Consider the following 13316-nt stretch of genomic DNA (forward strand, 5'->3'; position numbering starts at 1 on the left):
GAATCCGCTTTAAGGTTATGGAGTGGCGTGTAACTAATATCATAACAGTTTCTTTTGGTTAGAGATGCAGCAACTAGTTGCTGGTCTAGATTTATACAGTAACTTTCGCTTGTAATTGGTAAGTTGCTTACCTAGATAGGTACAGTAGCTGAGAGTAGGTACTTCCCACAACCAGTTGGTTCGTCATAAATTCATGTCCCTCGGTCCGGTACGCCCATACCAGGGAAATTCCTCGAAATTTGTCGAGTTCTGTCATACCAAATACTAAGGTGCAATCGAATTCAAACTTGATAGATTTAAGTGTTTTGATGCTGTACTCAGTAGCTTATCATTGATCACATACGTATAACCTAGATAAAAAAAGGTATCAACTGTAATAATGAGTAATAGATCCGTCAGCAATTAAGGCCACATCCCCCACTCTAGTCTTGAGTTCAATATCCAAACCGGACAACACGGAACCAGCAACGACAGCCTTTTAAGGCTGTCTGCTTTGAGACATGACTGAGCAGCGAGAGCGTACGGTTACACTTCCTAAGTCTTCCTCGGATCTATTATCCAATACCCTGACTTGAAATCGATATTCATGGGGGGCCTCGTAGTAAATTATTGTCATGCTTCCTGTCAAAATTGGAAAACGGCATGTTTCTCCACTTACCTGCTGTGTACTATTATTCATACTGTGCCCATCCCCCACTGAGTAGAATCATAGACCATGTGCGGGTGCCCCAGATACTTAATTTATATTGTAGCTATCATTTTGCAAAGGTCTTTTGATATTGTGGATGGTCGTGTTCGTAATGTTTTTTCCCTTTTGAGCATTTCGATGAGTTTCAACTAGCGCAAACTTTCCAAGACGGCACATTTTCCATCGAAAGAATCTGTCAGATAAAACTCTTTTACTGTCTTGCATAAGAAGAACTTGGCGGTTTTCGACTCGAATGTAAATTTGGGCTCGCATTCAATCTCTTCTTGGTTCCCCTTCATATGTTGAAAGATGAGGTTGGAGTTAGCCAATCATGAAGCGAGAAAACAACACGTTCTCGCGTCTCAACTTTTCACAGGTTTCTCGGAATTTGGATTAAGCGTTGGCTCTAGCGGCCGGGTGGGGCAGGCTATAATCTGGATGAATGCATGTCCTGGGAATTTCGGTGAGGAGGCTGCAGTCCCTGCATCTACGGTAGCCGACTTTTTTCTTTTTCTTGCAATTTTGATATTTTCTGACAAACATCATTGATAAGAACCAGGAAATGGATCAACAATCTCCATCACTTAAATCGTATTGCTTATACACCACTCGGCTTAGGCATTCCTAGCCGTCGGCCAAATCTCGCTTCCACACCCGTCCCGACTGTTGTCTCCCACGTGCGTAGGCCTCGAGGTGGGAGACGTCCATCTCAAGCATATATTTTGCTCGTCTATCTGTCTCACAAGATATGAAGAAGGTGGAGGATGTCTGCCGTTGTATATTATACCCGCATGTCCCGACAGGGCGGCTCCTTCCTTTCATCCATGATTTGCGCCATTACTTCAGTGGCGTGAGCACATCTCGGGCGTGGCACGTTTTGGCATTCTTGGCGATGAATGGCTGACATCAAGCCATGCATAAGGCTGGCTGTAGAGGGTGTGCACGCCTATCGCAAGCAGTTGGCTCAACCCGGGGGTGTGTCCCTTCGATCGGCGTCAGCGAAATGAAGGATGAAATGAGCTCCTAGTGGAATGAGTAGTAATTTTAAATCCTTCGCACTTGATGAACTCGACGTTATTTTAAGGTGCCGTGCAAGCCGAGATATCATCGCATCTTATATGGTTCTGTATATCCATCTAACGTGTATGGGTACTTGCTAGTGATGCGCAACGCAATAGAGTACTGCATGCATTGTATTGCGTTGATTGTAGGTTGTACATATGCATTGTTTCAGTGCGCTACATTAGCTTGACGTATTGGCAGCTTATTCTCCGTAGGCTCATATTTGGGTTTTGTCCACATGCTTGGCAGTTGAGTGAGAGACGTCAATTATTATTTGACAAATCAGATCGTCGATATTGACGCATCATACTCATGTCAAGTGACGGATTTTCGCACTGAGTCCGCATAGTATTTTGTTCGGATATACCGAGTGATCGGCGACTTCGCCTAATAGTGCTATGCAATCCTTTTGTCTGCAGTTGAAGCAATCATGAGATCAGCCAAATCCGACCAGATATCTGTAAATTAGCGTCATTGTGATGGATGTGGCTGATGAGAGTTGCTTCAAGATCTTCATCTAAACTGCACTGGCAGAGCTTAATTCCTTATCGGTGGGTGTTGTTCTCACAGAACGACCTCTGGACTTTTGCAGTCTACGTCCGACAGTGCCCTTCTCCAAAAATGCGGAAGATTCCCCTCTCGCAGGAAAAGATGCGCAGAATTTGAAGACAGGTCGGATCAAAAATATGGAGAATGTAGAAACAGAAACATTGGCAATCTTGCTTTCTATCGAACTAAGCATACAATCCATATATTAACCGTGGGGATGAAAGAGTCTTCCAAACGATAGCAAGACATGTGTGATAAACCGTTCGAAAGCGGTGAAAGCGACCTGGCACAACTGTGAAATCATGAAGAAAAGCAAGTTACTCGGGTATTTATTCGTTGAGTTTTAAATAATTTTCCACCTGCAATGCGACAGTATCGCGATCGTATATCTGAAAGAGATTTTCGACATGGGCTAGGAATCTTCCTCGGATAAGGATCTGTCATCTCGTGATTGAAGCGGCCCATCTGCTGTTGGAAGTTTCGTAAGAGTGTTTCGAAGCGGTTCTACCGATTTGTCGTATATAACGCCGGGCATAAACTATTTTGATTGCCGACAATCTGCTCGCAGACGTGGGCTCGAATCTCAGGGTGAACTTGCTCTTTGAAATCAGTAATATCTCGATTAATTCGAGTATCAGCTCTTCATTCTTTGAATACTCATTGTATTTGCACTTACTAACGCTACTCCATCCTTCCTTTACTCCTTCTCCATCGCAGCGGTCTATACAACACAAGGATGGCACCTCAATGAGTCGAAAGAAACTACTCAAGTTTGAAGGTAAATCATAACGATAACAAACGTTCATATGGACCAGGAAATAAAAAAAAGCCTCTTCAATACATCCACTTGCTATCGTCGGATTCCCGTACCAAATACATTTGCGTTGCCCAACCATAATATCCATAGGCGAGAATTCTCATTGTAATCTATATGATATCGAACAACTGCATGACTAGCACATTAACCGACCAACGCGAGTGGTTTGAGGATTGTGGCTCAGTGGTTCAATTGCGGCTTCAGTCCGGACCCATGCATAGTCTTGTGTGTTAATTACTTTTATTGTATGGACATACGATATGGGGGACATCTTAGCGCCTGATCAGCGCTGGGTTACATCTTTTTTGATATTTTGATATCTTGGAGGCAGGTTTTGTTTGGTTCTTGAAGGCTTGTTTACTTGATTGGAGACTTCTTGCCGTTGATGTTGATGTTTATGAGTAGGGTTCCACTTATATGTTTTGTCGTCGCTTTTTTGGCCTTGAGATTCCTCTCTTTGAGTGGTGCATGGGTGTATAGTGAATAATATGGAAGAGCCTCTTGTTGTGTGATTCACTATAGGCTTGTTATCACTTAGACGAGCCGAATCCATTTTATTGTACCGCTGATGGTGTAGAGTGTGCTGAGAATAGTCTATGGGTTGGCTGGGGATATAGCATGTAGTTTGAAATTGGATGCTATTTTGGATTTTGACAAAATTGCTAGGTTTTGATAACAGACGATTGGATGGATTGGCGAAATCCTTCATAGCTGCCCTCTCTCTGTAGAATATCGATAAATGGCGTCGTCTAAGGAACACAAAATTGAACTATTGATGTCATAACTCTCTGTTAAAAATGGAGTCAGATTAGGTCCACGTTGACTTTGAGCTTAAGAGTAAGAGAACAAGTGGGTATAAGTGTTGAAATGGAACTGTGAGGCTATAAAATCGGAGGACATGATAGCAGAGCTATTGGTCGAGCACGGCTAGAGCTAACTTGGCCATGAATGTCTTCAAGAGAAAAATATATGTGTGCGCCGATGAGGTCTGACAGAATTGGATCTGTAAGAACCAGCTTTGAGATGCTAAGACGTAGGAGTGCAGATTTCGCTGCATTTTGGAAACGGAGAGCGGTTAAAACGAACTGAATCCGTCAACCACACTGATACCTATCTCAAAATGTGACAATATAAGTTGCCATCATTACAGAATATGATTTAGGCGAGCAGGAAAGATACTTGAGGACACCAATAAAAAGATCGCTCCGCAATGCTGTTAAATTGTCGAAAATTTATCATCAATGTTAAGAAATTTGATGAATATAACTTGAATGCAAATTTGATTATTCAGCCCTCTTTTCAACTTCTATAACAGCTCTTCTAACGCCATCTGACTCTTCCCTAACCTGGTTTACTAGAGCCCCACGAGCGGTGACATCTTCAATAAAATCTTCTATTGAACCGCCAACTCCGAAATACACCTTCTTGGCCCCTATCAACGCCGTCTTATTCGACCCTGTGCTTAAATCAAGTAACGTCATCAACGTTTCAGCAAAAGCCTTCAAAGCAACAGGAGAATAGATGGTTTCCGCTCCAATGATAATTGTGTTCTCGCATGATAGGCATAGCTTGTCAGTGACCAGCGAGACAAATTCTGGAGACCAAGCACCAGAGAAGAGTGATATATTGATGTTGCACGAAGTCAGCGCAGAGGTAAATTCAGAGATAAGTGCCTCGTCGATATCGAGTTCGCCTTCTGCCTCCCAAGACTCGGATTTTGTGATTTGTGCCCACGAAAGGAGAATATTGGGTAAAGTGACGAGCTGTAGAACTGTAGGATTGTAGTCTGCAAGTCCAAGATCCAGCCCGGATGTGGAAGAGGTTGTGTTTTCCAGGAACCATTGGAAGACGGCTAGAGATGGAAGAGCAGTTCCGCAACCAAGCTATTAGATTCGTTAAAATAATGTTTCGTGACAACTTAACTGTAATTAAGTCTCAACAAAAATAACACATACCTCTAAAACTCTCCTCCTCCCCTCCCCAACAATCGTCCTCCCACTAAGAACCTTAACCAAATCCACCGAGCTCTCCCAACTTTTAAACCCTCCTTCATAAACCCCAGTCTTCACATCATCATTCCCCAATCCCAAAAGCCCTTCCCCATTTCCCTCATCCTCAGCCATCAACTGCGCTCTAACATCCCATAACTCCCTTCTCGGTATTCCAATCTCCTTACCATCATCCAACTTAACAACCAGCGTAGAATAAGCAATCTGAGATGGCAACGTCTTTAGGAATTCCTCTAAAGTGTGATGAGTTGGAGGTAAAAGTGGTTGTCCTGCTACCGGAAATGCCCCGCTTGATTTTCGTGGTGCGAGGGTGCCGGTTTCTGCAGCTTGGGTGGAGACAGATGGAAGAGCATCTTGCGCTGTATCTATCTCTATATCATCGCCTGCAAATGAGAAGCTGAAGCCAGACATCTTGAGATCAGGGTCCAGAGTGACGTGGTTGCGGGAAAGAAAATCTTGTGTTGTTCAATAAAAAAATAGCCATGAAAATTGATTGGTATCACGTGTGTTGTATCATGACAGGCAATGCCCCGCACTTTTGGAGCAAGAGAAGTTGGAGTGACGATTGAAGAACAGTTCATTGCAAACTGTGCAAGTCGCAATCTGGCTACGCAATATTTTGGGTGCAGCATCTTTCCAAATTTGGTCAAGTTGGTTTCACGTAACGTAACGTATGGGGAACTCGGACATATGGGGAACTCGGACACTTTTTCAATTATTCTACACGCGATCTTGTTCTACGAGCCACACAATCCTCCAATTCCAATTCCGAATCACTTGAACTATTCTCTAGCTCTTCTTCTTCAATCTCTTCTTCTGATTCTTCAATTGGGCGTTTGCGTGGCCGTCCTCGTGGCTTTTTCTCCTTCGGTTTTTCCTCCGCCTTACGTACCATTTTCAATACTTCCTTAGTACTAAAGACAAATTGACCTTGTAATTTGACTCTTTTGCCTTTAGTTCTTTTCTTTCGAGTCTCAATTACCTCCTGAGCATCAGAGAGCTGTTTCCGAAGTAGGGCTATCTCAGCATTTTGAGATTCTACAAGCCTAGTCATTCTCTTGGCATATCGACGAGTTGGCGATGCAGGAGAACCACTGCTTGCTAGAGCTGTATTAAAGATCTGATTTGCTTGCCTTAGTTCTGTTCCATCTGGAGGAGAACTCCTGAGTATAGACAAGTCTAGGTCTTGATTGGGGGTTCTCATTTGTGGAGTAGAAGGTTGCTGGGAGGAGTTAAATGGTAATGAATCGAGTACTTTTCGTGGGGCAAAAGGTACTAAACCAGCTCCTCTCCAGCCAGCTTTAATATTAGAAGAATTCAATGCTTTTTTTCTAATATTTTGAAAGAGTTCTACCCATTCAGCTCTTTGGATTCGCTTTACACCAGCTCGAGAATATCGATCGACCTCTAAAGCATGATATCGTTTCATTGGCCCATACACCGCAATATCAAGTGGCTGAAGCAAGTGAGAGCAATGAGGAGGTAATATAAGTAAATCAATATCATTATCTATACAGAAAGCAATAAAGCTACCTGTAATATGGCTTGAATGGCCATCCATGATCAAAAGTCGAGGTCGGTCACCTGACACTTTCTTGGATTCTGGTTCGAAAACCCTTTTTAACCATTCTAATCCATGGCTATTTGAGGTCCATCCATTTGTACTAGTAGAGAACTGCCAGCTTTGAGGTGTGTCCTTTGGAATCCATGCAGAATTCGTATTCTGAGCCTTGAAAATGACCATAGGTGATAGAGCATTTCCAGCTGCATTGACACATTCAAATGCAGTTATCCATTCTTGCTTGCCAGCTGTAACTTTCCAATTCGATTTCTGAGTAGAATCGACTATAATGCGCGTACTTTGAGTACTTCCAACTCCAAATCCGGTTTCATCCATATTATACATATCATCTAATTCATACTTTCGCTCAATGAGACGCGTGCGAAACGCGTCAAACCAAGCCTGAATATTCTCCGGAGTTGCTTCTTTAGCCCGATTAGACTCTAATTGACGTGAATAGCATGTTTTAAGTTCTGGATGTCGTTTTTGGAATCTATAGATCCATTCGTGGCCTATAGGTGGAATTTCTGTCGAGGTAGGATTTCGAGATGACGCGACCCGAACGCGTCGAAGACGAATTTCGTCGGCCATTTCCTTCACCAACATAGGTGTAGCAGGGAATCCAGTGATGGTAAGTCGTGAAATCCATCGTACAAGAGTATTTTCTTCTGCGTTTGAAAGAATTTGAGCCATTTCGTGGGTTTGGGAACGTGTTTTCTTCCCAGCCAGCCTATCAGCTAGGGTAGACTTAGGGACTTCAAAATGCTCTGCAGCCTTTCTAATTGATTTAAATTCTTTCAATTGAAGTGAAATTATAGCCTTTTGAAGCTTCTCTTCAATTTGAGCAGATGTAGAAGGTGATTGGGTATGCATAATAAAAGTTATTGCGGTTTCAAGTTGGTGATGGGCTAAAAGTGTCCGAGTTCCCCATATGTCCGAGTTCCCCATACGTTACGTTATCCATAGATGTATATTCAAAATATGAACGTCAAAAGTTACCCAAAGAGTTGCCATTCTCATAGGTATTTGATTCACCAATACTACTACTCTACTACATCATTATTCTGATTACAATATGAACAATCTAAGCCTACTTCGAGCCTCGCTTCTTCCACTCGGCACCTCTGTTTGACGACCTTGTTCTGGGCTTACCCTTCTTCTTTCCACCACCTTTTCCTCCCAGCTTGAGATCCTTCGGCTTGCCCTTGCTTGCACTAGCTCTATAACCCTCAAAAACGAAACTTTCAGGTGCTTTGATACCGGCCATTCCACTCTTGGCTTCTCCGTTTCCACTGATTTGCTTTTCTCCCCTGGAGCCCAAAGTCGTATCGTTGGCCCCGGTTTTCTTGAATTTTGCGCCACCAGCTTTCCCTAACAGTTTGGTAGCTCTACCCTGCAAAGAAGCTTGATTTGGATCAACCTTTGGATTGTATATTTGAGAAGATTTTGACGATTTAGGTTGACGAGCTGTGGGTCTGGACGAGACTTGTTTGTGTTGAGCTTTGGCGCGGACAACACGAAGCACACGAGGAAGCATCGGCGGGTACTTCTTCTCATTAAAAAGTAGAGCAGCTTCAACTGCATTTGCGTCCTATATTTCTGCATTAATAAGAGCTCGAACATTTTTGAGTGACGAAAGAAGCTTACGGTAAATTGTACATAAGCAAAACCCTTTCCAACACGAGTTTTCTCATCGCGAATGACCCTTACACTCTCTACTTCACCAGCCTTTCCAAACTGCTTCCACAAGCCTTCTTCAATATCAGAGGGTATTTTCGACCGTTTCCGGCTATTTTCCCCATCTTGTTCAAGAAGAGATTCGTCGTCTACAAATCCTAAATTTCCAACGAAGACACATCGGCGGTGATCGGTCTTCGCAGGATGTGCTACGCCATCTACGCGAAGATGACGGTCTAGTACTATAGTTCCATTGAGTTTCTTAACGGCCTCTCTAGCTGCAAATGCTGTAGAGTAGACTGCGTAGGCATTTGTGCTTTTTGTTGTAGCAGTCATAATATCTTTTTTAGCAAAAGCAGCTTTCTTTGGTAGTGCGGCAGTGGCATAGGCAGTGGAACGGAAGCGGAGGGATTCCAATTTGTGAGATGGTTTGCCAGCCGGGGGAGGAGGCAGATCATCAATAAAAGAGGAGAGATGAGACATAAGGATCTTTTTGTCGGCTTTAGATGATATTGTAGAACTTGCTACATTTCCGAGAAAAATAGTACGCGATGCCTTTTCGAGCTCGGCAGCATCCTTATCTGGTACGAGGGATTCATGTAAAGGAACATCGGATGGCGTCTTTCTCTTATGGCTTTTCTCCTCAGAACCAGATTCTTCTGTATCAGCTTCAGCTTCGCTATCAGATTCAGCATCTTCCTCGCCCTCCTCATCAGAACCATCTTTCTCCATATCTTCGTCTGAAACAGGCTTTTGCTCTGCAGCTAACTTTTGTCGTTTCAATCGTCTTTCGGCTTGGCGTTCTTCCTCTTCCTTTTCTTCTTCCCTGGCTAGCTTCTCAAGGTACTTTCCTTCAAGATCTGGCTCATCGGTCTTCCTTTTACGTTTTCGTTCGGGTTTCTCATTTTTGGCTTCGATCAATTTATCCAATTCGGATACCTCGTCATGTATGTCGTCGGTATCATCCTCCTCAGCAGATAGACCCGAAATCTCAGCATCCTCGAGATCACCATCAATGCTGCTCAAGTCATCGTCACCCTCGCCCATTTCGACATCTTCGGCGTCTTCATCATCGTCAGAAACCTCGAATGATTCTCCCTCCTGCGATTGGACATTTCTACGAGGCAAAGGTGCTTCTTGATATCTAGATTTTGGTGGAGCTTGTACTGGGCCAGCCTAGAATTTATCAGCAAGATTCCGCGATGCCAGAATTTCAAGACTTACACTTGATGCAAATAGTAAGGCTAGAGTAGGGTCGACAGCCTTGTTTTCAGTGAAAATTGATTTACCAGCACTTTCTTTACCATTGGCTTTCTCCCCTCCGCTGGTACTCTCGTTCCGGCTACGTTTACCCATTGCGATTATTTATTTTTTTGTTGGAAATAAATAATGCAGGTAATATGCTATGTTTCGATGTCCCGAGATATTGAGATTTCAGGGCCTCATTAATAAAAATAAAAAAGTTGCAGCTTGCAGGGATTAATGGGGTTCTTACTGCCGCCAGCTGATGACCGCCTTCCACCTCCCGAGAATCTACCGAGAGTTATACCTCGATCCCTAATGCTTCGTTTTGCGACAATAGCAATATCAGTACCACAACAATTTTGCAACAATTCATTCACTCTCAAGATGAGTGGCGAAATTGATGTTGAAGCAGCGGTTGATTCTATCATACCCGACGAAGCTTCGGTTGATGACGAGCTTAGTGATCTGGAGGTGGAAGAAGATCGCTCTAGCAGTTTGAGTGATATTGAAGACAAAGATGCCGAGCAAGATCATGATGACGATGCCGAAGCATCAGACGACCTTAGTAACCCTTCTGAAGACGATGATTCCGAAGCAGAGACGGAGCGACTGGAAGAATCTCCGCACAAATTAAGAGTACAAAAGAATGTGGTTCTTAATTCCCGTACTGGCGCCGATTCGAATGAGCGCAGCCCAAGCAAATTACACAACCAGATCATGGCAGATGAGGGGGAAGATGACGAAGATGACGCAGATCAATTATCTGACGAGGACATTGCCGTTTCCAATGATAGCCCCAAAAGCTCTCACTATGATGGTGAGCTGGATCGTAAGCCAGCGACAGCTCGCACGTCATTAGAAGATTCTGCGGGCGAAGGAAAGAGAGCGTTATCGACTTCCGAAATTGACTCAAGAAAACGCAAACGGTCAATAATGGGCAGCGGCGGACTCGAAGATGATTTTGATGAACCTCTACCCAAGCGGACAGGCTCTATCATTAATCAAGGCGACGACTTTGCGATCGACGACGAATTACCTGCAGAACAAGATGCATCAAATACAATAAGTGGTAATATATCAGGCGAAGAAGGTGATGGACCACAGGAGCAGGCTCTTGTAGATGTGACAGAGACCATGCTCCCCGATGACGAAGCCACTGAAACCGCTGGCATACCAGTGTCGCCTAAAAGACGAGGAAGGAAGAAGAAAAAGGCTGTGGAGAATGGTATAAATATTGAGGACGAGTCAGACAGTTTGCAGAATGGCATTATAACCAACGGCGAAGATGATACACGAAACGGCGAGGAGGACCCAGTAGACAATGAGGAAGATGATGAAGCAGATCTCGTATTAAAGACAGAAGAAGAATGTGAGTTTGTGTCGCAGCAAGTTAAAATTAAACAAGCACAATTATTCTAACACAGATTCGATTAGTGGAGAAAAAGATAAGCGCGTTTGATCAACTTGGAGGTATTGAAAAGGACTTTGCAGTCTTTAGGGACAGGTGAGATTACATCCTTGATCACTGTTTCATTCGCTGATTTGTTTATAGATTATACGATGCGCGGCTCGAGCAAATAAGTCGAGAGGAAGCTATGCTCCGACAAGACCATCCAACGCACCCCGATCTTCTTGAACAGATGAAGCCTGTCGAGGCACGGAGAGATGAGAGGATCCGTGTCGCAGAGAAATTACGTGAATATGAGCTACAAGCTCTCAAAACTTATGCTGTTGCGAGAAGGAGCCAGATTCTTATTCAATATCGACAAGAAGCAAGAGAAATCCGAGAAATCAAGATGGAGCAACTAGGTAAACAATGGTACGAAATACAACATGATAGAAGAAATTACTCCACCGGCGTACCCGAATATACTCTGAACTATCCCACTCGAAGATCGCAACAGATTCAGAACCAGGTAGCATATTCCAACGAGGTTTCTATTCTCTCGGGCATTGCAAAACATGTCGGATTCCCAGCCGCTCCTTCGATGTCACAAGCAACGCCTGCAGAGCTCGAAGAGGACTTTGAGAAGATGGGCGTAACTAATGCAATGGGAGTAAGTGCATTATTTGGGAGCCATGGCTGGATTTAGTCCAAAAAGGAAACCTTTGTCCAAAAATGGACAGGCAAGCTGACGGGGCTTTTTCACAGGGGACTAGAAATGTGCACCAACCTGCAAATTTTTCGCTGCAAGAGTTTGCGGCATTGCGGACAGCAAGGTCAATATCGCGACATAGGCCAGCGGAAGAACAATTCATTGAACAAACACCCTGGGCGAATCCGCAGCATCCTTCTAACTCCCACTTAATACAGCGTCAGACTTCAGCCCAGCATACACCAAGGACCACAAGTCCTTTGTCGCAAGTTCAAGTACAGCCCCGTCGCCATTCTCATCAACAAGGCGGCCCTATTTCAGGAGCCTTCTCTAATATGTTAACGTCAGTACCACAACATACTAATGGATACATGACATCTGGTGGACGAGTTTCCCCGCATAATCCTTTTTCTAATACTTCACACTCACATACCATTGTACCATCACCGTTGGGCAGTCGACAGCCATCTTTGTCGCCAAAGCAAACTAGGCCTCCTCATCCACTGTTATCCATCTCAAACGAGCAGCACAACCATCAGGCTCTTCCCGTCGCCAGTAATCAAATCCACCAGATATCACGCGCCGGACTACAGGATGTGGTACAAGAGATGACCCGCATATCTCCACCGTGAGTGACTCGCGCATCTCCCGAAATTCAAACTCATGCTACGAGTTTACAAGTAAAGTTTTAATGACTACGAGGGCGCAAATATATGGTTCAAGGTGCATGGTGGGTGTTACGGCAGAAAAGCATTCATTCGGTTCGGCGTTCTGTGATACGATTGTTACTATTGATATGCTATATGATTCCCTTCAGCCTTTAGGCGGTATTACAGTAATACTAGCTCCATCTGTATTTATAACGTGCTGCTTCAAATATAGAAAGCTACAAACTTGAAGCCCTTGACATTTCCAAGAGTTTTCCTTCATGTACACGCCTCCCATTGAATCTGTGACAATCATTGTATCTACTTGTGATTTTGTAGCCCTAGTCTGCTTCAAGTTGGTATTACGAAGTCGCCTCCTCCACCTATATGGGATTTAGCCCATAAGAGCCGTTGTTCATCTCAGTCATATCGTCACAATCCGGTCAAGATTCCCGTGTGCTTGGTGCGGCTGGTACTTTGACATCTTCAAAGTCGTCTTGTGAAACTGCTCTAATAGTGAAAGCAACTGTAGGAAGTTATTACTCTGAGCCGGCTTGATATCGCAGATACTTACAAACTCCAAGAGCAAATGCAGCAATGCCGACCCCTGTCAAAGCATTCTTAACAAGATATGGTCTCCGCGCTCGAATGAGGGCAGCAGATTGTTTGTAATTCTTATCGTAATAGGAAGACTTGGGAACTCTATAATGGTTCTTTATTAGTATAAAGCATTCAATTCTTCTGGAATCGAGATATCAACTTACAACGGCATCTTGACTTGTAATGTTTTGTCAATTGGTATATTGAAGTTGTTCAATGGCGCCACTTCCCCAAAGGAAATTCCCAAGTCATGGAATTTGTGAGATCCAGCCTTATCGATAAGGCTACCTTGGAATATGCCTAGCAGGCTCGAGGCAGGTACCACCAGGTACCTAGGTATTGGTACAGTTCCGCGCAACTTTAAA

At 43.8% G+C, this 13316-nt stretch overlaps 4 protein-coding genes across 4 annotated transcripts; 1 reads left to right on the top strand and 3 right to left on the bottom strand.

Moving 5' to 3' along the window:
• Positions 1–4399: 4399 nt before the first annotated feature.
• On the bottom strand, positions 4400–5536 carry EAF01_008395 (uncharacterized protein; the record flags this gene model as incomplete). The annotated part of the gene is made up of 2 exons (XM_038916651.1): positions 4400–4999; positions 5072–5536. 2 exons carry the CDS (start codon positions 5534–5536, stop codon positions 4400–4402), a joined length of 1065 nt encoding a protein of 354 aa, XP_038768013.1.
• A 2240-nt stretch (positions 5537–7776) lies between these two features.
• On the bottom strand, positions 7777–9719 carry EAF01_008396 (uncharacterized protein; the record flags this gene model as incomplete). The annotated part of the gene is made up of 3 exons (XM_038916652.1): positions 7777–8277; positions 8334–9539; positions 9588–9719. The coding sequence occupies 3 exons, from the start codon at positions 9717–9719 to the stop codon at positions 7777–7779; spliced, it is 1839 nt and encodes a 612-aa protein (XP_038768014.1).
• A 273-nt stretch (positions 9720–9992) lies between these two features.
• On the top strand, positions 9993–12336 carry EAF01_008397 (uncharacterized protein; the record flags this gene model as incomplete). The annotated part of the gene is made up of 4 exons (XM_038916653.1): positions 9993–10977; positions 11043–11112; positions 11161–11665; positions 11761–12336. 4 exons carry the CDS (start codon positions 9993–9995, stop codon positions 12334–12336), a joined length of 2136 nt encoding a protein of 711 aa, XP_038768015.1.
• Positions 12337–12794: 458 nt separating this feature from the next.
• EAF01_008398 (uncharacterized protein) lies at positions 12795–13123 on the bottom strand (the record flags this gene model as incomplete). Its single annotated transcript, XM_038916654.1, has 3 exons — positions 12795–12877; positions 12926–13053; positions 13116–13123. 3 exons carry the CDS (start codon positions 13121–13123, stop codon positions 12795–12797), a joined length of 219 nt encoding a protein of 72 aa, XP_038768016.1.
• Positions 13124–13316: the final 193 nt, after the last annotated feature.

Source organism: Botrytis porri, assembly GCF_014898465.1.
Source record: "Botrytis porri strain MUCL 3234 chromosome Unknown BPOR_011, whole genome shotgun sequence".
Classification (NCBI taxonomy): domain Eukaryota; kingdom Fungi; phylum Ascomycota; class Leotiomycetes; order Helotiales; family Sclerotiniaceae; genus Botrytis; species Botrytis porri.